Here is a 27,678-nt window from a genome sequence, read left to right as displayed (position 1 = left end):
TTAAAACTAATATCTTCAGACATATTTTTCAAATGTAAACTGGTTGGTAAAGTTCTTTTTATATTCAAAATGGTCAGTTTTCCTCCCCACCCCATCCTAATTATTTCTCTTTGTGTCTCAGCATTTCTTACCCATTCATACTGGATTGACTTATATTCCATGGAATTTTAGCAGCCTACTAGTCTTCCTATAACCTCTTTAAAATCTTTCACAAAATTTAGGCTTCATATCAGATGATATCAACTTTTCCAACACAAATTCTATGCTAAAGTAGTCACTCATCCCCAAGGTTCCCATCATTTACATTTAAGAAACCAGTTCTTCCAAAAATCTGATCAAGATTGTAAATTCCTTCTGTTAGTTGAAAACTGAATGATGTAGAGAATAACCATCACTTAAACCTTAGTAGATGATCTTTGAGAGATGCTTCAACTGAAAAATCCAAGACCCTTTGGCCAATCTAGTGAAAAGCCTTTCCCAAAATAAAGAGATTAATCTTCAGACAATAGTTCATCACTGCCCTGCTTTGAATAAAGTAAGGTATTTGAAATATTATACCAATAGGGGTGATTTAAATAAATTTTATTTGAGGGAAAAAAAAGAATATTTGAACATCAGGTGTAGTCTGATCCACATTGATCCAGCACTACTTCATAACTCATCTTAAGCACATAACTAAGCAAACAGTTTGTGAAAGAAACTTCACATTACAGCTGGTAAAAGCTGGTCAAAATTCATAAAGCAATCTAACTTGAGTTTTACACAATACATAATGACCATGATACAGTAAGAAAAATACAATATCAAATACTCACTACTCAGTGAGTTTCCAGCTACAATATGAACAATTTAAGAACTTTTTTAAAATGAAAAAATATTCTTATTAGAGCTTTATTTTAAGCATTTTCAATTAGATAGTTTTATACAGTTTTGATCACTCTATATATACCAAAGGAATTCCTTCTAAATTATTTCTAGATAAAATATATTATTCATTTCACTTTACTATATTTGAGTTTAGACCACAGAATCAGACAGCTTTGTGTCAAAATACCTTGCATGGAGTTGGGTACATTTCAAATATAGGCAGCCTAATTGATGGAAACATTGGTTAAAGATATGAAGACATCCTTAAAGAGCATAGACGTCACTATATCCAAAGAAGTAATAATATAATTCCAAAGAACAGACTTGATTTTGGTTTCAAAATGTTGGTGCAAATGATGAATCCTTGACAATTCAAGAAACTGCCGGCTGCTTTGCAACACAAATGTACAGTGTTTTTGCTTTGCTTTTTTTAAGTTTTCTTCTTTTTGTGCTATAGAGATGGCCACTGTTAAAACAGACGTTCTTAGCAGTTCTTGAGCCCATTCATGTAAGAGGGTGCAGTCTGCCAAATTGATCATTACAAGAAAGATTTGTTCACTGGACTGTACACATTGAGCTTCTAGGAGGAGTAATAGTTTTTGACACGGGTTCCTGATTGTAGTTTACAATATCTGCCTTCACCACCCTCTGTTATAAAAGAAAACAAAGTTATTATTGGCGTATCGGAACAAGCACAATTTAGAAACAGCTCAAATATTTTTTATTTTGTGAACTTTGCTGACACATGGAAAGTACACATTTTAATTGATGTGTTCTTACCAATACTAAAAGAACTGATTAAAACAAACTTATGGTTGTGGTCATCTACCTAAGAAAACATATTTAGGACCAAATGTATTATTAAATTGAAGTATGCATTATAATTTTTGTATAATTCATTTAAAACTTTATATCTTAGTAATTAATGGCTAAATTATAACAAAAGAATTAAAATTAACCCTTTGCAAATATTTGTTTGGGGTAGGTTACTTGATTCATCGAGTTTCAGTGGTAGAAAAAACATGTTTACATGACAAATGCCATATAACACTAACCACATGCAATTCTAATATTTGTGTTATCAGAATATAATCTGCAAATGAGCAAGTAAAATATGTACACATTTATTGTACAATAACCTGTGTAACTGCTATGATGAGTACAGCACAAATATCTGGGTCTAAAATCTTAATTAGTCAATTTAGAATACTGAAAATTGTTGCTGTTGTTTGTCCTTCATTCTTGAAGAGGACCAGTGACATCAGGAAGTTGTCATCAGGAAGGTCATGACTTGCAAGTGAACTGGAAATGAGACAAGACTATGCAAAGTCACTAGCCTCACTTTCTTCTCCAGAATCATCTGGGTCTAGTGGCAAGATATGTATTAGAACAACTGAAAAAGGCCCCAGATGCAATGGGAGAGTTTGGCCTTTTTAAGCTAAGGTCTTTCTAGTTTTCTCAGTCTAAGTGAGGCAATGTCTATTCAGTGATTAAGGCTGGGTAAGAAATGAGGCAAAGAATGGCCACTTTTACCTAGTCAAAAAAAATCAATCTGAGAGGGGAAGGACTCTCAGGATTTCTGGCTCCAAACAAAAACAACTTATTTATACTCAAAAGTCAAAGAATAATGACCAAGTGTGGCATGGGCTAGGACCTATTGCTGGCAGAGTGATTTGAATTTAAGGCAAAGTCCTTAAAAAAGAAATCTAGCCTATAAACTTTAAAGATATCTTTTGAAGCTTTAGCAATCAAAATTTACATTCTGTTGGGCAGAGCACTCTCAGGAAAGGACATAATTCCCTATGTGGACAGACGGAGATAAAGGAGAGGTGGAAAAGAAGGGAGAAAGGAAGAGAAGAAAAGATAAAAGGAAAAGAGAGAGGAAAGAAGGAGGGGAGAGAGAAAGGAAGCAAGGAAGGAAGGGAAAAATGAAGGGAAGAGCACTGTGAAGTAGAACTGGTCAGTTGGGTCTCTAGGGGGCAATTACTACTAGGGGTGGGGGGGCAGAAGAGGGGGCCGGTACTAACTGGGGATCCAAACAATCACTTCCACTTGGGCATGCTGTTCCCTCCCTCCCCTTCCTTCCTTCTCTCCCTCCCTCTGTCCAAATAGGGAAATATAACCTTAAGTGGATGCTCTGCTCTACAAAATATAAATTTTGATCTCTGCAACCTTGCAAGATATCTTGGGATTTATAGACTAGATTTCTTTTTTAATGACTAAGCCTTAAACCCAAGTACTGAGAATATACTGCATGCAAATATAGCTAACATATCTTTTTCCCTTCATGTACTTAATGTGATCCATATTCTTAAGTCTGTCAGAAAGACACTGTCATATTTCTTCAACATCAGTCAAATCTAACTATACTAAAAAATTCAATCCAGTCTGGTTCACACGGGATCTGCTATATAGGCTTTATTGAGCTTCAATATGCCCCAGAAACACTATGCCTGCAGTTTTAAGACAGATGTCAGTCACCACCATCACAGAATGTTTGACTAGAAATGGACCTCTCAGTACCTAGGACCAAAAAAATTATCCCTTTGGGGTCAACCATATGTCCAATTTTTTAGTACATACTTTAAAAAATATGAAGGCAAGTCTGTATGACTCAAATATGAGACCACAGCAACTGATACAAACTAACTCTAAAGAGTGATAGGGTAACTGAAAGAGGGAGTTGATCACACCAAATTACAGATCCTTTGAAGTACTGAATGATGCTAAGCAGCACACTCTATGATAATATTTATAAAGATACTGTTCTAGTCCACAAAAAAAGGGTCTTATTCTGGGCCTGGGATATTAATACATGCAAATCCCTTGGGTGCCAATTAATGTGTCTTGAATAAAGAAGCAGCATTGGTTTGGTGGGAAAAGCACTGAACTTGAGGTCAGGATCCTGGGGTCCATTTTCCAATTCTGCTACTTATTAGTTATGTGACTTTGGGGAACCAACTAAGTTATCTGAAGCTTAATTTGTTCAAATGTAAAATGGAGATTAGAATACCTGTCTTAAATACTACATTTAAAGAACACAGTGTCCATAATCAGGCAGGGGGTAGTCTACTGAGAGTCTAGAGGCATAAGTTTGTGAAAGCACTCTGTTATCTTTAAAAGGCTTAATAAATAAGTGGTGGTCTTACAAGACCCTCTGAAACTAGAAGCTCTTAAAAAATCCCTAATTAACTTTCAAGTAATATCTATTAGTAGAATATGGACAAGTCAGTAACAAATGCACACTAAAATTTAAGTGAACAACTTTAAAAAAGAATCAATAAAGTAGCACCACAATGTTCATTTGTAAGTGATAATTTCCACCAAAACATTCTCAACAGTTTTCATCTGTTCTTTTATATTTACACACAAAAAATAGCCATCTGAAGATAACTCAGACGAAAAATCAAAACCAAAAACACCCTCAAAACTCATCACTGCCTCAATTATCAAGATGTTTCAGAAAAAGTGTTGAGATCTGAATTATCAAGTAGTCTCCACTTCATTAAATCTATAATAAACATTCATAAAGTCAAACCATTTTGAAACACTGTTAATTTGTCCATCAATTCTTATTTAAAGTATAAATCTTTTACAGGGGACGAGTTTTTTTTTATTTTAAAACAAAATTGATAAGTTATCAATCTGCAAAACTTTTTCTCACTTATATGGACTTCTATTGGTAAAAATATTATAGATTTAAGTCATATGTATCAAAAAGAGATTTGTGTTCAATTAGTCACCCTCTTTTCTCACCCAAAGTATGCAATAATTTATCCAATAATTCCTGAACTACAGTAAAGAACAGATTTCACTGTGTAGAGTTGAGGTGTTGATTATCTTCTTTCAGATATTTCACTATGTCTGCCCTGACAATATGCTGTTAAATCCTGTAAACAACAGACAAACAAGGAGGAGAAGAAAGAAGAATTAGAGAGAGAGAGAGAGAGAGAGAGAGAGAGAGAGAGAGAGAGAGGAGGGAAGAGAAAGTAGATTCAATAACTAAAAAAAAAATAACACTCCAGAAAAAATTAATAAAAATCAACATACATTTTAACATAGCCAAAGACAAGAAAATTTAAACAGAAAAAAAAGGAAAGAGAAGGAAGATCCAGGAGCCAATTTTCTTTATCACCCTATTTAGCTAATTACTACAATGACAAAGTCTACAAAACTGTCTTATCACATACATACAGAATACAAAACAATGTCATGAATTATGATTCTTTTATCGATTAGGGACTAATAATATTATATGCATGTAAATATATATCATGTAATATTTTATTTAGTAGCATTTTTAGTCATGAAATATTTTCATTTATTCTTCATTCCATTCCTTCTCATGCCCCCCATGACCACACATCTTCCAGTCACCCACAAAAAAACATCAGATTTTAAAATTTTAGGATAGGTTCCAGTTTCATAAATCCAAATCTTCATTAGGTTTAAACAAGAAGCTCTATAACAGTTATTACAAAGTTTCATTTCTTTAAAATGTTGAAGGTAGTTACTTAAAGCAATTCATATGAAAATATTTTCCTAATGAGATCAAGAATAGATAAAAAGTGCTGTGGGAGAAAGAGTACTGGAATGGAGTTCAGTGTGTGTCACTCAATATCAAGTCAAACAACTTCCCTAAGCCTTAGTTTCCTTGCTTGTCAAATGAGGAAATCACTCCAGGTTAATTCTAAAATCCTATCCAGTATTTGAATTGCCTTATTTTGAATATCAGATAAGTGAAAGTGCATTGTACCTGTAAAGTTCTATAAATTGGGTATTATTATTTCCTTTCCTTTCCTACAACTCTTAAGGACAAAGTCAATGCAAAATAATAAGAAAATCATATATTAGGTGCATTTCTATGTACTAAGCATGAAACTACAAAGAGTAAAAAAATAAATAAATATTTATTTTTAAAGAGCTCATATTCTATGTCCAGAGGCTGGACCTATGATTTCATTAGTTTAAGGTGCTCTTGGTAAGACACTTCCCACAATAATGCAAGCTAATACTTTAACTGTAAGGTTCCATCATAGAGTTCCTAGAATACTGAGAGATTGAGCCACTTTCTAAGGGTAATACAGGAGGGTTGTGTCAGAGAAGAAACCTGGAAAGGAGGGGCTGGCAATAGGTGGGGATCCAATATTATTCCTATTTTGCAAGGGAGCAAACTAATCTTAGAGAATGTAAGAGATTGGCCCAGAGGTAATAAGCGTCCATATCAAAATTCAAACCATATTTCTTAACATATCTCTTTGCACCACCTCTTAATGTTTACATGAAATTTCCCACATTTTATCACAATTAACATTTAACCAAAACTTGCATATATATATTGAGTTGAGATTAAAACATATGCAACACACAAGTCGACAACATCTATAAAAAAAGTTTGATAGAAGAGGAATGGGAATGTGTTAAATAGTTTGGATTTATTAGTCTCTGATTTGCTTTTCTTCAGTTTTAATTAATGAACTTCCTATTATTGTATCTAGTGGGAAAAAATCATTTTTTTATTTTTTATTAAGAATCATCTCAGCTAGGTGGTGCAAAGGAGAGAGCAAAGGTCCTGGAATCTGAGGTCAAATCTGGCCTTAGACACTTAATAATTACTTAGCCTTGTGGCAAATCACTTAATCCCATTGTTTTGCAAAAACACCCCTGCCCCCAAAAAAGAATCATATTTTCTTAGAAAAAACTTAGTCTAATATTATCAACAAAAATTTTACCAATTACTGAATAAAGTGTGATGAGGGGATACATAGTTAAATGACCTCTTAATCTATAGATTTTCCTTAAATCAAACTCTTGATGGAGAATAAAAAGGTTTCATTAATTCCCCAAAATAATGCTTTAAGTCCCATCATATCAACATAGCAAGGTTACTGACCTATCTTCAAGTCATATTATATCGATATTCCAATGTTAATGACTTCAATTTTCTTCAAATTAACCAAAGTATAAGGATAATAGTACTTTTTTCACAGTGATGTGTGAAATGTCCGTGTCAGAAAAATCATAACCCAGATCCTGTTCAATTCAAGATTCAGGAATCTGCCTTCCCTAAACAGAAATCTCAATTTCCAGGTCCTGGAAAGTGCCTAAAAAATACTTGGCTATAAAATAATATTTTTTCACCTTTCTTTGCTTTAACAAAAAAATTAATTATTCAATGTTAAGAAATTATTATTTTGTGTCAAAAATTAAATCTCTAATCATTCTCTAATTCTTGGGCTTTCAATACATTACCAACATAATCCAAAGTCCAAATGTGACTTCCTTACCCTAAGTTGAGATATTAAGTGCCGCTCCCTACCCCCACCTCAAAAAAAGGTTTGACTAATCAGCAAGTACTCATAAACTAGCAACTTTCAGGAACTTCAACAGGAAACTTGAAATTTCTGGTCATATGAACCAATCTAGACAAAGTGTAATATACACATCTTAACTTTGGAAAAGTAAATTTTCTTTCTCAGAGTGAGGTTAAGAGACATTATATCCAAGATAGAATCTGGAGTCAGAATTGACATATACCCTGACTACTCTTAAAAAAATGATTTTAGTTAGGTCAGTTAAGTGGTGCAGTGAATAGAGCAGTGGTCTTGGATTCAGGAAGACCTGAGTTCAAATCCAACTTCAGACACTTAATGCTTTACTTAGCTGTGTGATCTTGGGCAAGCCACTAAACTGCCTTGCAAAAATCCAAAAAAAAAAAAGATTGTCTATTAATAATAACCTCATGATCTTTATCAAAATTGATCAAATACTGGCATACATAAGGCAGATTAGTCAACCGAGCTAAGGAACAGTGTATCTGGGGAAAGAAGGGGGAGGCAGGATAACCGAGGCTGATAGAATCCGTGATCACTTTTACAGACATCTCCCTTTAGACTCTGGTAAAGGATAAGATCCTGAGTAGTAACATTAATAACTACATTGAGGAAAAGGCACTAATAGCTGTTTTCCCCACTGTACCCAAATAACTTGTAGTTGAAACCATCCATATGTATTGTCTCCTCTATCAGAACTTGCACTCCCTCAGAGCAAGGACTGTCTTGCTTTTCTATTTCTATCATCAGGACTTACAAGAGTGCTTAAAAAACAATTCACTAAGCCTTTAACTCAACCCTTCTGAATAAATGAGGATTAAATTCTTTTTACTACTCCAATATCACTTAAAAACTGCATATTAAAAATTACATTTAGCTTATCTCTTATGGATTTCATGGCCCATAATTTTAAAAACTTGAATTCTTCTGATCTAAATGAATTTTCCTTTAATTTGATCTCTAATGTTTTATATTCCTTACTTCAATGAGTCTACGACTTTATTGATGATACCTAGGCTTTCTTCAGTTCCAATAGTATAGTCCTAACCTTGCCTAGATGACTATTTATCCTTTAAATGCTCTTTTAAAGAGAAGCCACCCCAAAAAGTTAAGGTGTTGTGTCATATGTATTCCAGGCTAAGAGCTATGAAGGGTTAACACAGAAATAGTTATGTGCTTTAACCAGCAAGATGTACTTCAGAGCTTAGATGAGAAAGTAGCTGCATGTCTGAGCTAACGAGGTGCATTCCCAGGCTCAGATAGATAGCGCATTCTGAAATAATTACCTTCTGCACTCTGTTTATCAAATCACTGTTTGGTTCTCAAAACAATCTTCACTCTGTTTATCAAAACACTGGTTCTCAAAACAATTACCTAAGACATACACAAGGTATGCATGTGAAAAAAATGCTTGCTAAAATGCTTATGTAATTGGTTACGTAAATGTAGAGTATAAAAGTATGTATCCTGTGATCAATAAACGAACCAGCTTATGCATCATATTGATGTCAGCCTGAGTTCCCTCCCCTGGACTCAACATATGGTGACCCCGACGTGATAGAAGTGAGTCGAATGGGGAGAAGACATCCCAGTATGAGTTGGTAGGGAAGTGCTGGACACCCCCTCACTCAGCGCTAGAACAAAAGCGGGCGTGGCCACGGCTGACCAGTGAGTCAGGGAATTTGGGATGGGAATGGCTGCATCGTGCTCAATACCTTAGAGGACGTATTGAAAAAATATGACCTGCCTGTTAAGAGATCAGAATTTCCTGGGTATTACACTGGGGAAGAGATAAGGGCATAATTACTAAGACTGAAGAACTCTTCTCCTTGGAAAAATGGGATAAGCTGGGAAAAAGCTTAAGGGAAGCAGTCCAAGCTAAGAACAAGGAAGCCAAGAGACTGGCAGAACCATATGGCACACTGTGCAGAATTGTCTATGATGACATTGAAAGTTTGTGGGCTTGCCCCGCTGTGACTGATGCTGAAAGGACTGCTACTGGAGGAAGTTTGGATGTGCCTCCTCTAGCAGAAAAAGGGTTAATTAATCCCCACCGCAACCTGGTCAGGAAGAGGGCGGGTGGGCAAGCCACTGCCGCCTTTGTCTCTCTCAGGCTTTCCAGATCAGCGGCCGGGCCGCCTGCACTCCCGGCCTGGGCGGGGGTGGACAGAGGGGAGGAAAGCCGATCCTGTTCTCCCCCTCCGCCCTCTGGCAGTTGGGCCTGCTTTGTGTGGCTTCTAGTCCCACAGAGCTCTGTTAGTCAGCCTGCCGCGCCTCTGCTCCCTCCCCCTGCTGCATCCTGCTCATCTCAGCCAAGGTTTTGGTGAAAACCTTCAACCTGCCCCTGACAAAGACGAGAATGATTGTTGCCTCCTGCCCTGACTGCAGTAAAACGACTCTCCTGCTTAATGAGGACTTGACTCGGCAGCCACTGTGAATCATCCCTGGGCTGGCAGAGGAGGGAGGAGGATTTAACCCCCTCCCACCCCGCTTCAAGTCCACTTCTCATTCACCTCAGTCTGCCTGGCACGACCGCCGCTGACAGGGCTCCTCAGGATGTTAAGAAATACTTGGCCTTGTTTTTAAAAGAAAAGGGGGAGGTTGGGAGATCAGATCACCGTATAACATAGTGAGCAAAGTGATTTATGTTTTGAACTGGCTTAACCCTAAGCACTCTATCTCAGATAACAAGCCTCTTTACTTTCACTTTTCAAAGAACGCATACTTTGCCGATGTTGACATTTCTGTCTCTGTTTTTGATCCTAAGACTGCCCAATGGGACAATTCCTATCGGTTACTAACCTGGGGACGAGGGTATGCATGTGTTGTTTCAGGTTCATCGAAACCACAGTGGGTTCCTGTGAAGTGGGTAAAACCTCACCTGAAAAATGATATTTCTTCTGCTGGCACTTGCATCCTGCCTGCTACGGCTCTTGTGACTCATCTGATTCCTAAGTTTCTACAGCATCAAGAAAATATGTGGCTTGCGCTGGCTAATGCTACAGGACAGCAACAAATGTGTATCTCCCTGAAATCAGCTGGTGATCCCTTCAAGACATGCTTCATAGGGATCCCCCTGAACCCAGAGAACATTAAACAGAGACTGAAAGGGTACTATGGACAGTTAAAGGAAACATGTAGGAGTTTTCAGCAGTATAGTTCTTGTGCATGTATGTGTGATGAGCAGCAAAATTATACCTGGCCATCCCTGAAAAATAGTTGTAGATTAAGAGCTATTTTGGAGAAAAACCAACTACACAGGAGCCACAGGAAATAAATCTCTTGTGGAGTGTTCCCCCTGGAATAAAAGAGAATATCATTCATCTCCCACATTGTAGTCTTGTGAGCTCCCCACAACTTTATAATGCTACAGGAGGTTTTATATTTGGAGGTTTAGAGTATTTTAAAGAAAACGTGCCTTGGGATTCCCCTAAGTGGGAACGATTCACTAATGTATCTGGGCATTCTCATTATTGGAATTTATAAAAAAACAGAACGGGGGCCCCTTGAAGTACAAATTGAGAAAGTCATTACCCTCTGGAGTATTCTTGATATGTGAAGACAAGGCATACAGCTCTATCCCATGGTGTCCTATAGGAGGACCTTGTTATCCAGGCCAATTAGCACTAGTGTCCACACCATACCTTAATTTCTCCAGAAGCCCTAGGAAAACAAGGAGCATTCCTCTGGCTTCCAACTGTTATAAAAATGTTAAATTTCTATCAGTATCAGAAACAGTAGCCACATCCTTTTTCACACCAGGGGTAATGGCATCTATTAATTATAATACCATGAAAAAACTTGCATGTTGGGCAAAAGCTCAGGCTCACATTACATCCATGGCTTTAATGGATATAATTATGGATGTACAGAGCATTTGCAAGGCTACACTACAAAATAGAGCTGCAATAGATTTCTTGCTTTTATTACATAATCATGGTTGTGAGGAATTTGAAGGCATGTGTTGTTTTAATATTTCAGATAATAGTGCTTCAGTCTATGCTAAAATCAAAAAGTTACAAGAAAATCTTGATAAAATAACTGTACATGAAGATTTCTTTAAGGATTGGTTAAAATCTTTAGGATTACCTGCTTGGCTTTTGGCAATTGTAAAATCTATAATTGTAATTTGCTTTATACTTGTTATATTCTTGTTGTTTGGACCATGCATCCTTTTGTGTTGTCAGAGATCTCTAGAAAACATGCTCTCCCAGGCCTTTAAACGAAAAGGGGGAGATGTTGTGTCATATGTATTCCAGGCTAAGAGCTATGAAGGGTTAACACAGAAATAGTTATGTGCTTTAACCAGCAAGATGTACTTCAGAGCTTAGATGAGAGAGTAGCTGCATGTCTGAGCTAACGAGGTGTATTCCCAGGCTCAGATAGATAGCGCATTCTGAGATAATTACCTTCTGCACTCTGTTTATCAAATCACTGTTTGGTTCTCAAAACAATCTTCACTCTGTTTATCAAAACACTGTTTGGTTCTCAAAACAATCACCTAAGACATACACAAGGTATGCATGTGAAAAAAATGCTTGCTAAAATGCTTATGTAATTGGTTACATAAATGTAGAGTATAAAAGTATGTATCCTGTGATCAATAAACGAACCAGCTTATGCATCATATTGATGTCGGCCTGAGTTCCCTCCCCCAGACTCAACATTAAGGGAAGTCTTTTTCTTGACCTCTTGATATGAAATGTGAACCAATGTAGAACATAGGCTTCCAACTATTATCACTTCCTCACCTATATCCCTGGTCCATTTCTAGTCCTACATCTCTCTTTAAAGAGATTACTTCCATATACTATTCCATCATTCATAATGTTTCACTCTACTTACATGGGGGCAGCTAGGCAGCAGAGTGGATGGAGTACCAGACCTAGAGTCAGGCAAACTCATCTTCCTGAGCTCAAGTCTGGCCTCAGACATTTACCAGTCCTAAGACCCTGGACAAGTTTGCCCCAGTTTCCTCCTCTGTAAAATGAGCTGGAGAAGGAAATGACTAATTATCCAAGTATCTTTGCCAAGAAAACTCTAAAGGGGGTCATGAAGAGACAGATACAACTGACTAACAACAAATAACACTTATCCCTAACATCTTATTTCTCCATTACTCTCTCAGTGGCCTGCAATTTTGCATCTTGAGAGATTGTGATGTATCAAATGAATGGAAAACACTGGTTTAAACAGATTAAACTCTGTTTCAGGAGGCAGACTGGGGACACTGAAAGTGTTTAGTAATTTTCCAAATTTTATTTTGCATGTTTTTTTTCTGTCTATTGGATTCTGGGCCTAAGTCGTTATTTGTGTCAATCTAGACAAAAGGAAGTTTTCATCTAAATTTTTTCCCTCACATTTCATTCAAGTTAAATACTTTTTCTTTTCAAGGCTCCAGTAGAGGAAACTGAGGTAAAGGTTTAGTTGACTTGCACAGGGCCACACAATTAAGTGTCCAAGGACAGATTTGAACTCAAATCTTCCTGGTTCTAGGTCCAGTACTTTATTCCATGCATTATCTAGCTGTCTCATAAAGTCTTAAAGCTTCTCAGCTAAAATCATTTATTTTGTTTTACTTTACAATTATAGTTTGAAGAGAGGTTGACGTTTCAAATTGCTCACCTCCCAAATACCATGTTTTTAAAGAACTAAGGTTGTTTTTTGTCTGATTCTTGCCATTTCTACTTTGACATAAATCACTGGGGCTTCTAACTCTTTTTGCAGATGTCTCTTCTCTCCTCAGTAGGCAAATCTGGAATATTGTGAAATAAATTCTTTTTCCCCTTAAGCCTATATAAATGTTAAGAGTATTACATGAGAAAATGGTTAAGTTGTTCTTTCAAATGTTATCTGTTAGTAAGAGATGTTTACAACTGTAAAATGGGAATAATAAGTGAACCTACCTCCCAGGGTAGTTATGGTATGAATCAATACTTGTAAAGAGCTCAGCACAGTTACATTTGAGGCAGCACATATATCCTAGCTATTGTTATTATTCTTACTCTTAAGTAGCATTCAGACAGTCCCTTCCATAAACTCTCTGGTGGCACATGCTTGTAAACAAATCATGGGTTAGGAACTTATGGTTTGAGGTTAATTTCCTGGCTAAACAAGTTCACTTTCAAAACTGTTCTCACTGAACTAGATCCTCTATTCAATCTCAATAAAATTCCCTGCAAGTCAACTAGCAGTGATTAAGGAGTTGCAGTGTGCAAGGCTCTGGAACAAACGACTTAAGACAAAGAACAGAAATATAAAGAAAACATGAAAACCAGTCTCCAATCAGTCTCTAACATTCCACTAGAAAGATATAAAAAGGAAACAGAGAAGTGTGAGTATACTTGCCTGCACCGATCAATATATACATATGTAACATAGAATATATTGACATGTATTACACTTGATACAAAATGCAGACAGTTAAGTATATAGATGAATATGCTATGTATTTAAGTGTGTGCTTACATATTACATATGATAATATATGTACCTGTTTACACATGTCATAGTCTCCTAATGGGATGTGAGTTACTCTAACCTGGAGAATGGATTTCCTTTGTGTACATATATGTACATGTGTGTGCACATATTGATGCATGTGTGTGCTTATACATACCTGCACAGGTGTGTATGTAAAAAGCATGAATAACTTGGGTACATAAGAAGGCTTTTTGTAAAGCATGGCACATGAAATGAAGAAAACTTGCTATTCTAAGAGAGAGAGAGATAAGAAAGGAATATATTCTAAGCAAGAGCGGAAGTCTAAACAAAGGCATGGGCAAAAAGCAAATTCACTCTTAGGACAACAAGTCTATGCAAGGGACTTATCCATTAATTCACATTATCAATTTTAACTCTGAATCTTCCATGATAACTAATAAAATATCTAAGAAAAATCCCTAATAGGTCAAAGGAAAAATGCCTCTTCAACCAAAATTCCATAAAGTTTACTCAATATTTTAAGTAAATTCAAATTTACCAACTTCTTTTTTTCTGACTCAGCCACAAAGCTGCTTTGATTACAAAGTCCTTTAAAAGGATATAGCAACATGTCTTCTGCTGATAAATATACTCCCATTCTGAGCTCTCTTAAGTCTCCATTTCCTCACAGGTCAAAATCTTCTTCTCCATATGCCCATTTAACCAGTCAAGAATTGTTTTACATTTACATATACATGCATACATATATATATATATATACATATAATTTCATATATTTATGTATACAGATTGTCAGGATAAAAAGCTGCAGCTAACACAGAAACTTGATGTGCAAGTTAATACTTTTTAAAGGCTTGTTTTCTACAGCAAATTAAAAATATTTTGATGATTTTTGCTTGTTTTATTTTTTTTAGGTTTTTGCAAGACAATGGGTTAAGTGACTTGCCCAAGGTCACACAGCTAGGTAATTAGTAAATGTCTTAGTCTGCATTTGAATTCAAAACCTCCTGACTCCAGAGGCTGGTGCTCTATTCACTTCACCACCTAGCTGCCCCACTGAGGATGTTTTTATAACTGATTTGGCCTATTTATATCCAAGAGTAATTCAAGAAACTTTCCCTTGACCTATATTTATGATGTATATATATATCTATATATATATATATATATATATATATATATAGATATATATATATATATATATATATATATATATAAAATGCCTAAATTTATATTATAATTATACAGATCTCAATGTATCAAATATTGTCAAAAATTAATATCTGTCTTCATAAAAAATTTGAATGAAAAGTGTATCTTTTCTGTTTTCATAGAAAGAATGCTTTTCAGGCAGAGCCAAGATGGAGATAGGAGAAGATCCTCTCTTAGGTGCTCTCTCACTCGCTCTCTCTCTCTCTCTCTCTCTCTCTCTCTCTCTAATATTTCAAAACTTATAAAATTGTGAGTCTAACTAAATTTTTGAGAGACAGAACCCACAGAGGGATCCAGTGAGGCAATTCTATAGCCCAAGGTAACCTGGAAAATAGCAGAAAGGCTCCGCTCCATGGGGGGTTAGAGGGGCGGCCCGCCAGAGTGAAGGAACTTCAGCCTCTCAGAGGGAGCCCAGGGTGCCTAGGAGCCATGGTTCATGGCAGCCAGGGCAGTTTCCTGACTTACACCCTGGGGAGCACCAGGCACAACTTGGAAGATCAGCAGGGAGGCCTCTGCCAGAGCAAGCACTGGAAGCCAGCCTTCAGGGCACTCAGCAAGCAGCATGGTCAGCTGCAGCCCAGATTCAGGAACTGGAAGCAGGAGGAGCCAGTAAGCAGGAGCCTCCAGGCAATTCAACCTTGAGGACTCAGCCTAGGTAGAGGAGTGGAGAGAGACTGCAGAGGTCTGTCCTCTGTACCTGGAATAGGACTCTGGGGCTCTGACCACATTCAGCTCCTAATCACAGTCTAGGCCCCCCATAGAACAGCAGGGTCCCCCCCACCTCAGCCCTGTGTCAGAGGAGTGCACTTGTGGTCATTCACAGACCAGGAGGGAAGACACAGCCTCACACACGCAGATTGTTGAGGGGGGGGTGTCCTAATAATACTCAAAAGCTCAGGAAGCACCCCAAACCAGGCGCAGGCTGGGGACATGAGTAAACAGAGAAAAAAAGAGGAACACCATTAAGAAATACTTTGTCTGTGATCCCAAGAAGGAACAAAATACTTAATCTGAAGATGAGGAGTACAAGCTCTTGCATCTAAAGACTCCAAGAAAAATGGAAATTGGGTTCAGGCTATGACAGAGCTCAAAAAAGAATTTTGAAAATCAAGTAGGGGGGGATAGAAGAAAAACTGGGAAAAGAAATGAGAGAGATGAAGAAAAAAAATGTGAAAAAGAAGTCAGCACCTTAGGGAGAGCCAAAAAAATGCTGAAGAAAATAACATGTTAAAAACCAGCATAAGTCAAATGGACAAAACAGTTCAAAAAGTTATTGAGGAGAACAATGCTTTAAAAAGCAGAATTGGCCAGATGGAAAAAGAAATAAGAATGCTCTCCTTCAGATGGAGAATGGAACTGAGGGAAGCTGCTGACTTTACGAGAAATCAAGATACAATTCTTCAAAGCCAAAAGTATAAAAAATTAGAAGAAAATGTGAAACATCTCATTGAAAAAACAACTGATCTGCAAAACAGATTCAGGAAAGATAATTTAAAAATTATTGGGATACCTGAAAGTCATGATCAGGAAAAGAGCCTTGACATCATTTTTTTTTAGGATTTTGCAAGGCAAATGGGGTTAAGTGGCTTGCCCAAGACCACACAACTAGTGTCTAAGGCCGGATTTGAACCCAGGTGCTCTTGACTCCAGGGCCGGTGCTCTATTCACTGTGCCAGCTAGCTGCCCCCAGCACCACCTAGCCGCCCCCTATTTTTTAAAGAATTTCTACAGGAAGATTGCCCAGATATCCTAGAAGCACAGGGCAAAATAGAAATTGAGAGAATCCACCAATCTCCCCCAGAAAGAGATCCAAAAAAAAAAAAAAAAACCAACCTCCAGGAATATTACAGCCAAGTTCCAGAACTCCCAAGTCAAAGAGAAAGAGAAAATATTACAAGCAGCCAGAAGGACACAATTCAAATATCATGGAGTTGCAGTCAGGATCACACAGGACTTAACAGCAACTACATTAAAAGCTCGTAGGGTTTGGAATACAATATCCTGGAGGGCAAAAGAGCTCAGAATGCAACTGAGAATCAACTATCCAGCAAACTGAATTCCTCTTCCAGGGAAAAAGATGGACTTTCAGTGAACCAGGGAAACTTCAAATGTTCCTGTTGAAATGGCCAGAGTTGGAAAAAAAGTTTGATCTTCAAATACAGGACTCAGGTGAAGCATAGAGAGTAGAGGAGAAGGGGAAAATATGAGACTTAATGATGATTAACTGCATGTATTCCTGCATAGAAAAATGATACTGATAATACTCATATGAAACTTCTCATTTAATAGAGCAGATAGAAGAAGTTTTTATAGATGAAGCACAGGAGAGAGCTAAATTTCAAGATATAATATATTGTAAAAATGGAGTCAATGGATAAAAGGGAAATGTAATGGGAGTAAGAGAAAGGAGAGGTGGAATAGGCTAAGATATTTCATATAGTAAGATTTTTTATTACAATGAGCTATTGCAATTATATGAAAGGGAAGAAGGCAAGGGGGAATGAGGGAATCTTTGCTCTCATAAGAGGTGGCTAGGAGAAGAAACAGCATATATACTCAATGGGGTATAGACGTCTAGAGTAAGAAGGAGAGAAGGGGGACAGGGAGAAGAGGGAGGAATGTGAGTGATGGAGGAGAGGGTGGACCATGGAGGAGAGTGGTCAGATATAACACATTTTCTTTTTCACTTCTTGCAAGGGGCTGGGATTGGATGGCCTGTCCAGGACCACAGGGCCAGGTAGTTGCTGGGCCTAAGGGGATTATGTGGGCTTGGGGCCTCTTGGCCCCAAGGCCAGTGATCTGTCTGCCCCTCCACTCATCTACCCTACAGCACATTTAAAAAGAAAGTGAAAGAAGAGAGAAAATATAGTATATTGTAGTGGGGAAGTACAAATGGAGGGAGTTCCAATCAGCAATGGCAATGGTGGAAAAACATGGAAGTGATGGACTTATCATAAAGAATGTGATCCACCCACGACAGAGCTGGAGGTGTTGGGACACAGACTGAAGCACAATTATTATTATTATTATTATTATTATTATTATTATTATTATTATTATTATTGGGGGTTGCAGGGCAAGTGGGGTTGGGTGGCTTGCCCGGGGCCACACAGCTGGGTGATTGTTGGATGTCTGGGGTCAGATTTGGACCTGGGTGTTCCTGGCTCCAGGACTGGTGTCCTGTCCACTGTGTCATCTGGCTGCCCCATAGTTATTATTATTATTATTTTAACTTTTTTCCTCTTTCCTTTATTATATTGCTCATGAAGGTCTATATTTTGGGGGGGGTATTACATTTACTCTTAAACAAAAATATTTTAGTAATATATAAAAACATCACTTGTACAAAAATAAAAATAAATTAAGAAAAACAAACAAAAAAAGAAAGAATGCTTTTCACCTCTTTCAGCAACAAAACTTCCTTCCTGGGGTCTCTTCTATGTTTCTATCTATTCCCAATGCTACCAAAATAACTCAACTCTTCTCCCTTCATGCCACAACTTCATCTGGTCTGACTTCAGGTTCCTCCTTTGGATTTATTCTCAAGGACACTAAAGCCAGGATAACGTCCAACAATCAGTCAATAAACATTTAAATGTCTACGTGCCTCTTTCATCAAATCATTCTTCTGTGCAAAAACCTAATCTAGAAGACCTTTCCTGATGTCATATTCTCCCCTTCTTCAATGTTCTTAAACCATTTTGGTCCCTTCTTTCCCTCATCACTCCTGTCTTACATTTATCTGTGTGCAAGCAATATCTTTCCCAACTCCTTCAGGATAGAAACTATAATTTTATGTTTATATTGCCCAGAAGTTTGTATCATACCTTGTACATATTAGTACCTAATTTTTTTGAAATTGTTTGCTGACTGGATGAATGAGTGAGTAGAAAAATTTCATAGGAGGCAAGGAATAGGACAGGGAAGAAAGCATATCCTCATTGTATGTGTAAGGTGAGGAAAAAGAACTCAGTTTTTTTTTATGTCAACCACATAATGTTCTTCAATTAAAATTCTAAATTTTAGAATATATTTCAATATTATAATTTTTATGCCAGTATATGTTAACTGTTATTTTAGCCTAAATAGGCTGTTTTAATACCCATTTTTAGTCTGAAATGAGTATTATTAATATGCCATATTTGGAGAGAAGAAAAGGTCACAAAGCGTTATGACCTATACATATTAGTATAAAAACAGAGTTCATTTATGTGGGACTCATCAGCTTTGAACAGTTTTATTTAAGAATTCTCCTTTATTTTGTATTCCTTTTTTAAAAAGAAAAGAAAATGCCAAGACTAATTTTGAAAACTTTAAGTTGACTTCATGGTATACTTTTTTTTTTTTAGGTTTTTTGCAAGGCAAATGGGGTTAAGTAGCTTGCCCAAGGCTACACAGCTATGTAATTATTAAGTGTCTGAGGCCAAATGTGAACTCAGGTACTCCTGACTCTAGGGTCATGCTCTATCCACTGTGCTACCTAGTTGCCCCCCATGATATACTTTGTTTTTTAGGGTTTTGCAAGGCAAATGGGGTTAAGTGGCTTGCCCAAGGCCACACAGCTAGGTAATTATTAAGTGTCTGAACTTGGATCCCATGATATACTTTCTTTTTTTTTAATTTTTTCATTAATTTAATATTCTCATTTTGTACAAATGTTTTTTTACATTAATAAAATATTCTTGTTTAAGAGTAAACGAAATACCCCCTCCCCCCATAAATATAGACTTGTTTGAGCGATAAAGTAAAAGGGAGAGAGAAAAAAATTAAAATTAAAAACAATAATAGCAATAATTGTTGGTATGGCCAGGTGGCGCAATGGATGGAGCACCAGCCCTGGAGCCACGAGCACCTGAGCCCACATCCAGCCCCAAACACCCAACGATCACCCAGCCGTGTGACATGCAAGCCACCCAAACCCCACTGCCCTGCAAAAACCAAAAAGAAAAAAGAAAAAAAATGACCCAAAATAAAATAGTAATAATAGTAGGGGTGGCTGGGTGGCGGACAGAGCATTGGCCCTTGAGCCAGGAGCACCCAGGTCCAAATCCGGCCTCAGACACCCAACAATCACCCTGCTATGTGGCCTCAGGCAGGCCACCCAGCCCCATTTGCCCTGCACCACCCCCCTAAAAATGATAATAAAAAATGTGCTTGAGTCTTTGTTCTAACACCAACAACTCTGTTGCAGGTGGATCACATTCTTCATGATAAGTCCCAAGATATACTTCCAAAAGAAAAAGCTGTAGTACATAATTGTCCTGTAGTTTCATTAACAATCCTCTTTTTCTGTTTTACTTTAGGCAAATACTCTCTTCATCTGATATTTGTTAAAGTTAAAAACTTTTTAAAAGTTTAAATTCTTCTCTTTTAAAAAGTTTTTCCTCAGTTTTAGGCCATATTTTGATGAAGCAATATGTATTACAAGCTAGAGGAAAAAAACACCTTATGTGGGATTGACAATGTGAAAATAAATCCTTGTCACTTGATTATCTTTTTAAATTAAAGGCTGTTTAAAAAAAATTCATCCCCCAACCTGACAAACATGGAATCTTGATGGACTTAATGGAAATTTAATTATCAAAAGTCACTGAAAAAGAATAATAAAATTACGAAATACATTCCACCAAGGAGCATAAAAGAATTCAGAGTTCCATAATGAATTCAAGTTAACACTTTCTGATTCCTAATCAAGCAACATATATTAAGTATCTACTATGTGCCACATACTGTGCTAGGCTGAAAAATACAAATATAAATACAAATAATGAAACAATTACTACTTACAAAGAATTTACATTATGTCAAATAATTTCACACAAAAGTAGGTACAAAATAGAGACAAAAACAAAGAAAAATATTCACAAATGATACAGCTGAGAAGGAAGGAACAAGTAGTTCTGTAGGGATCAGAAAAAGCTTCATGTAGAAGAGAATAATTATGCTATATCTTGAAGAATTTTAATACTTTTGGTTTAATTGTGAATTACAGTATGCCACTGAAGAATTCACTGAAAGGGTTAACAAGTATTTTTCTATGTAGTATTAGTTTAACAGAGCTCTCCTTTGCAATATTATTTCCCCTACATTAAAGTCCTACCTCTGATGCCTCACTGTGGGATGGAGGTGATCCTGAGTTCTTCAGTTTGTATGCTGACAGAAGAACAATGGAAGCTAGTAAAGGACTGAATGACAATAACAACTTAAATTTGGATTTTTGTTGTTGGATTGTTTCAGTCCTGACTGACTCTTTGTGACCCTATTTGGGATTTTCTTGGCAAAGATCCTGGAGTAGTTTGAAGTTTCTCATCCAACTCATTTTAAAGATGAGGAAATTGAAGCAAACAGGAATAAATGACTTGTCTAGGGTCACACAACTAGGAAGTATCTGAAATTGGATTTGAATTCAAGAAGTCAAGCTTTTCTGATTCCAAGCCTCAGGCTCCATCCACTATGCTACCTAGCTGCCTTCTCATCTGCTACCATTTGATCCTCACAATAGCCCAAGGTGGGGAGGGAAATTCTATATCCTATATATAAGCTCCGAAAACTTCTAATAAACTATATAGTAGTGAACCCTCTGTGATGTCTAAGGAATAGACTAGAGGCTTATCACCACAATGATCAAGATCCTTGAGAACAAAAATTGCTAGAGTATTTTTTTTACTTGCAGCACTCTGCTTTACCTTGCACATGGTCTGTTGAATTAAAGGTTTATAAGTTACATAGACAAAGTAAAGCAAAAATTATCGATTAAGTTTTAGATGCGTTTAAATTTGTTTTAATGGAAAGAGCCCCCATACCATTTAAATCACAGAAAGGGAACACCAATATAAAAGAGAAAAAAATATACAAATTACAAAAAGAGCAAAAGGAAGAATAAGTAAAACTTAATTCATCCAGATACAGAGAAAATCCCTATCAACTAATTCAAGGTTTTATTGAGAGAATTTTTTTTTTCAAAGAAAGGTCATTTATAACTTTCAACTACAGTCAGTATTTCTAATGACACATTACCAAGTAGAAGATATGGGGAACCTTCAATAAATATATAAGTTAGAAAATAAACTTCAGTTAACACAGGAACTTGGTGTATAAGTTAATACTTTTAAGTTTGTTCTCTGCAGCAAATTAAATACCTTTTGATGTTTTTTATTGCTGATTTAGCCTATCTATACTCAAAAGTAGTATAAAGAACCTCTCTCAGGGTGACTAGGTGGAGCAGTGGATAAAGTACCAGCCCTGGAGTCAAGAGTACCTGAGTTCAAATCTGGCCTCAGACACTTAATAATTACCTAGCTGTGTGGCCTTGAGCAAGCCACTTAACCCCAATGTCTTGCAAAAACCTTAAGAAAAAAAAAAAAAAAAGAAACTTTCTCTTGACCCATAATTAAATTTCACAAATTATAATTAATGGGTTTCACTATATTATTAAATATTATCAAGTATTAATATGTCTTCATAAAAAAGTGAAGCTTTTCTATTTTCATAAAGAATGCTTTTAACCTTTTTCAGCAACAAAACAGTGTTTCTGACATTTGAAATAATTACACTAGCACAAAAATGTGAAAAGAATCTTTAAAAAAATTATTAAATTGTGTTTAAAGTATAATATTCAAGACAATCACCCGTGAATGTTCAATTTCTGCCTTGTTTAATTTGATCCCAAGGATTTCAGCAGCAACTTTCTGAAAACATAGGAAGACCTGCAATAAGAAATAGAGTAAAAATGATTAAAAGCAGACATCCTCAAGATACCTTAAAATGCATCAATTTTATCTTTAATTCTAAACAACATCCTGTACAATTTTGAAAAGGAATTATCTAAAAACACAGTATCATTGTAAATATCATGATATATTAAAATAATTAAATCATAATTTTAAATAAACATCCTGTACAATTTTGAAAATGAACTTTCTGAAATCATAATATCACTGTAAATATCATGATATATTAAAATGATTAAATCATAATTTTAAATACACAGTATGGTATAGTGGGGGTGTTAAAATAAACTTGAAGATATATCCCTTAACAGTTTTCAAAGGTCATATCTAATTAATAAGAATAATGAATCACATCGAGTGGTTGCACATTTTTGAATTTGCACTATTCAAAGTTATAATTATGTAAAATATGTTCATTGATTCAAGTAAAATGAACAAAGTCAGTACAAATCTGAATAATGCAACCATTTTCAGGGTTCCTTATTCATACTAATCAGAAATAACTGGGCTGTAAAATTTTTCTTCCAATATAAAATTGAAGCTATTATATTTGAATAAATTACAGACTTTTAAAATGAAAAGTGGCTTATAAATCCTTCAAGAACTTGAAAATGGATTGGCTTTTTTAACCTTCGTCTCTAAGTTCCTTAAGTGTGCCATATATAACTATTGACTTCAACTTCTCACTTCTAATCCCATGAAAAATACTCTTTAAACTGGTTTAAATCTGTCTGTGGCAGGTGTAAACCAAAAAATGACCTTATACTAAGAGCCATGTCATTTGAGTCCATCATTTGTTCATTTTAAAGATAGGGACAATTAGATGGTACAGTGGATAGAGCAGCAGGCCTGGAATCAGGAAGAACTGATTCAAATTTGGTATTAGATATTGACAAGCTATGAGACCCTGGGCAAGTCAGTTGCCTCAGTTTCCTCATCTGTAAAAGGTGGATGATGATAATAGTGCCTACCTACCAGGACTGCAGTGGAGGATCCAATAAAGTAATATTTGAAATAGTTGCTTAGCAGGGCTGCTAGGTGGCACAGTAGGGGCAGCTAGTTGGTGCAGTGGATAGAGTGTGACTTTGGTCAAGTCACTTAACTCCACTGCCTTGCAAAAATGCCCCCCCCAAAAGAAATAGTTGCTTAGCACAGTGCCTGGCACATTGTAAGCACTTATACTATCATCATCATCATCATCATCATCATCATTATTATTATTACTATTATTATTATTATTATTTTCTCATCTTTACAAATGAGGATAATACTTTCCCTCTCTACCTCACAAGGTTATTGTGAAGATCACTTTTGTGATAATATAAGAAAGTTCCTGATAATTATAAAGTGGCATCCAATAACTAATTATCCAAGCCTTAAAAACAGCATTCATGGTTCTCTTATCAAACATGTAGATTTTTTCCTATCTCTCTTGAAGGGAGAAGTATCCTGAACCTGGTACTCTTATTTTGAGAGTATAAGAGAAATACTAATTATTCTTACAAATTATCTCTCAAAAGGCCCTTAATAATTTCCTTTTTTAGAAACAGCTTTATTATTAGAACAGCTCACGATCAATGTCAGGTATTAATATTTTCTTTACTACTTAAACATCCTACCTACTACCTATTCCTACTGAACAGCTTTGAACTTCTCTAAATGTATTTTTTATTCCAACATTATCATCCCAGATGTTGATCACTTTTTCCCAGTTTGCTGTCAACTATCATCCTTGGTGTTGATCATTCTTTCTCATTTTGCTGTCACCTGCAAACCAAGAAATGGGCCTGATATTACCTTCTTTAAATCTTGATTTCTAAAAAACTTAAATTTCTATAAACCGAGGACTAATTCCATGGGTACAACCTGTTCTGACCATCTTAGCTAGCTATTGAAAATAAATCCTTAATAATGAAACAGGATTCTAGGTGAGGAATGAATTAGTGCTTGTAAGAACTTCAAGAGGAGGGGCGGCTAGGTGGCACAGTGGATAGAGCACTGGCCCTGGAGTTGGGAGTACCTGAGTTCAAATCCGTCCTTAGACACTTAATAATTATCTAGCTGTGTGGCCTTGGGCAAGCCACTTAACCCCACTGCCTTGCAAAAACAAAAACAAAAACAAAAAAAAAAGAACTTCAAGAGGAGAGTGTTCTCTTTCATTCTTTCATTCCCAGGGTTCTACCATGGATACTCCAGATAGTAAAGCAGAGGGAATGATACAAAATATTCTTTATCATACTATGGAAGCCTATTATTGATTTAGTCCAGAAAATTAAGCTGAGCTACTAATTGAACCTTAGGATACAAATGCATAAAATACATATAAACCCATAACTACATACATATAGATGTGCACAGATACCAACATGTAGATATAGTATAATATAATGAACTACTGATTCTGGATCTACCATAAACTATAGTCTGATCATGAGAAATTTACTTCAAGTCTCTGAATATCATTTTCATTTATAAATTAAAAGTTTAATGAAATAGTATCTAATACAACTTCTAACTGAAGATGTTTTTGATTACACATGCCATGGGTTCTAAAAACAAAACAAAACACAACACTTCTTGACAGGTGGCAAGGCTAAGGAGACAAAATAAAAAAAAACCCTGTACTCAAAACACACCTTACACTTCTAGGATAATAAATATAAGAAATAGGCAGAATCATTCATTGAGACAATGTGGACATTGGAAATAGTGGAAATAGCACAAAAGGCCATCTTTAAGAGGGGGAATTGGAGTAAAGTAAGGAGGGATCTTGGAGGCTCTGAGAGACCCTGGTGAGAAGAAAGAGCATCATGGACAGAAGCTCAGGGGGTGGGGTGGGGGGGAGACAGCAAGTCATCTGTAGGGAAAAGAGAGTAGCCAGATTGGCTGCTATAGAGAGTGAATGAGTGGGATTAATGTGAAATCAGTCTGGAAAAATGGGTTTGGAGCCAGAATGTTAAGGGCTTTAAATGCCAAACAGAGGTGTTTATATTTTATTCTACAGTCAAGAGAGAACCACTTAAGTTTCTTGAGCTAGGGAGTAATAATACAGTCGGGTCTATACTTAAGGAATGTCAATTTAATAGTTATATGGAAAATGGATTAAAAAGGGGGAAAGATTGAAGGCTGGGAGACTAATTAGGAGCCAGTAGTAGATTCAAAGTAGTAACAGGTCCTGGGAACAATTCTGCTAAAACAGAGCCTAGTCAAAATTCTGACATTGCTAGGACTGTCAAATTGGCATTGCCCAACCACATGGTAGATAGTTGGTAGAGATAGTTTCTTGAATTTCTCTGGGTATGCCTTAGCAAAATGAAGTCATCACTGCCTTTAGAATGTGTTTTAATCTCCTGCTAATATGCCCTGTCACTTTCAAGTTTAGTTTCAAATTCAAAAAATCATTAGGGTTATATGATATTTATAGTGATACATGATAATATATTGTGACTTTTTTGTTCAAGTTTGGCACTTAAGAAGTTTTGTCTTCTTCTTAACCACTCTGAGGAAGCACTCAAGTTCTACCTCAATGCATCTTTACAGTATGGAGTTGAGAGTAGGTTCTCAAAGGCTATCCTGGTTTAAAACAAATTTAAGAAAGTCCAACCAAACTGGAAAGATTCAACATGGGCCCAGGGACACTGTGTCTACCATATAAAAAACAACATAGCTTAGATCAGAGGGTCCTCAATAAGTTGGCTACATGGTGATTAACTTTCTGATCATAATAACTATCTACCAAGGCACAGAGGGTGATGTGAATTATTCTGGTGGATATAGAGAAATCACAGTTCCTTGAAGCAAACACTGTTTTCAATCTAGTACTAGTTGGCAATAGGTGAAAATTGGTGCCCTAGCCTGACTTTCTTATTTTTAATTTCTGTAGTTTTAAATTGAGTTGTTATATGTTTCTATTCACTCATCTTTTTATATATCAAAAAGCAGAATTCTTTATTAAAATAACAATGAACCAAAAGTTTTCTTTTTTTGTGCTTGTTTGTTTCATTTTAAATTTTATTTTATTTTTTCAATCACTGTTTTCTTTAAAAGTAGAAAGCATCAACATGTGGTTTATATACTCAGCTTTACTGATTATCTAAAAATAATGTTTAATCTCTTGTTATTCCATCATTTTAGTCATGCCTGACTTTTCATGACCCTATTTGGGATTTCTCTGGCAAAATACTGAAATAGCTTTTCATTTCTTTCTTCAACTCATTTTACAGATAAGGAAACTGAGGCAAAGAGGATTAAGTGACTTGCACAGGATCACATAGCTAGGAAGTATTGATTTCAACTCAGGTCTTCTGGACTTCAGCCCCAGTACTCTACTCCCTGTGCCACCTAGCTGCTTAATCTCCACCTCTGGCTTAAATATTTTCTAAGGCTACATTACAAAATTATCCTCAGACTATTCTGGCTTCAAATAACAATCCTACAGTTTAGTTTAACTTTGTCTGGCTTTTCTGCACCCTCCACCACAAGCAGTCTAGTTACCTTACTTGTCTTTTAAAGTTAATTAAAGGGAGAGCTTTGCCAATCCCTCTGGTCTCTCTGTGTTCCCTTCTTGCTTATTTCCCTCCATCAACATATATCAAGGGCTTACTGAATTGTAGCATAGTTACATCAGTACTGTGGACTTTCAGAACATTTATAAAACATAATTTACTTGTCAATTTACCTTTGGGGAAAGAGAAGTGAAATATGCTCTTAATATAAAAATTCTACCTTCTTCAGCTAAATAGATAATGAGCTGTAGGTTCCCATCACCACATCCTTCTAAAACAGGATCAAATACAAAATTGTTTTTGATACAGAGTACGGAATTACAAAAATCTCTAGTTGGACTACAAAATATTTTGGGTAAGAGGCATCTCTTCCAGACCAAACCATTTCAAACCAACTTTCATAAGGAATTTAACTTGATCTTCAAATAGAGGGAGAAAATCATTAGAGCCTACAGACCAGGAAATTGCTTAATGTCAAGAACTCTGATGAATATAGGAAATATAAAAGTGGTTTGGTAAGCTATCACTATTCTAAATAATATAAGGGAATTTTCAAATGCTAGAATGAAACATTTATAACATCATACC

At 36.2% G+C, this 27,678-nt stretch overlaps 1 protein-coding gene across 1 annotated transcript in view; it reads right to left on the bottom strand.

Moving 5' to 3' along the window:
* Nucleotides 1–566: 566 nt before the first annotated feature.
* Nucleotides 567–27,678, bottom strand: part of RAB28 (RAB28, member RAS oncogene family) — a 136,949-nt gene continuing 109,837 nt past the window's right edge. Inside the window, exons 6-7 of the mRNA XM_074229779.1 lie at nt 22,484–22,561; nt 567–1,515 (exon numbers count right to left, since the gene is read on the bottom strand). Of these exons, the coding sequence (XP_074085880.1) occupies nt 1,423–1,515; nt 22,484–22,561 (171 nt within the window). The 3' untranslated portion in view covers nt 567–1,422. The remainder of the gene's footprint in view (nt 1,516–22,483; nt 22,562–27,678) is intronic.

Source organism: Macrotis lagotis, chromosome 3, assembly GCF_037893015.1.
Source record: "Macrotis lagotis isolate mMagLag1 chromosome 3, bilby.v1.9.chrom.fasta, whole genome shotgun sequence".
Taxonomy (NCBI): domain Eukaryota; kingdom Metazoa; phylum Chordata; class Mammalia; order Peramelemorphia; family Peramelidae; genus Macrotis; species Macrotis lagotis.
The sequence above is the reverse complement of the archived record's forward strand: the minus strand, read 5'-3'. Positions and strand labels throughout refer to the sequence as shown.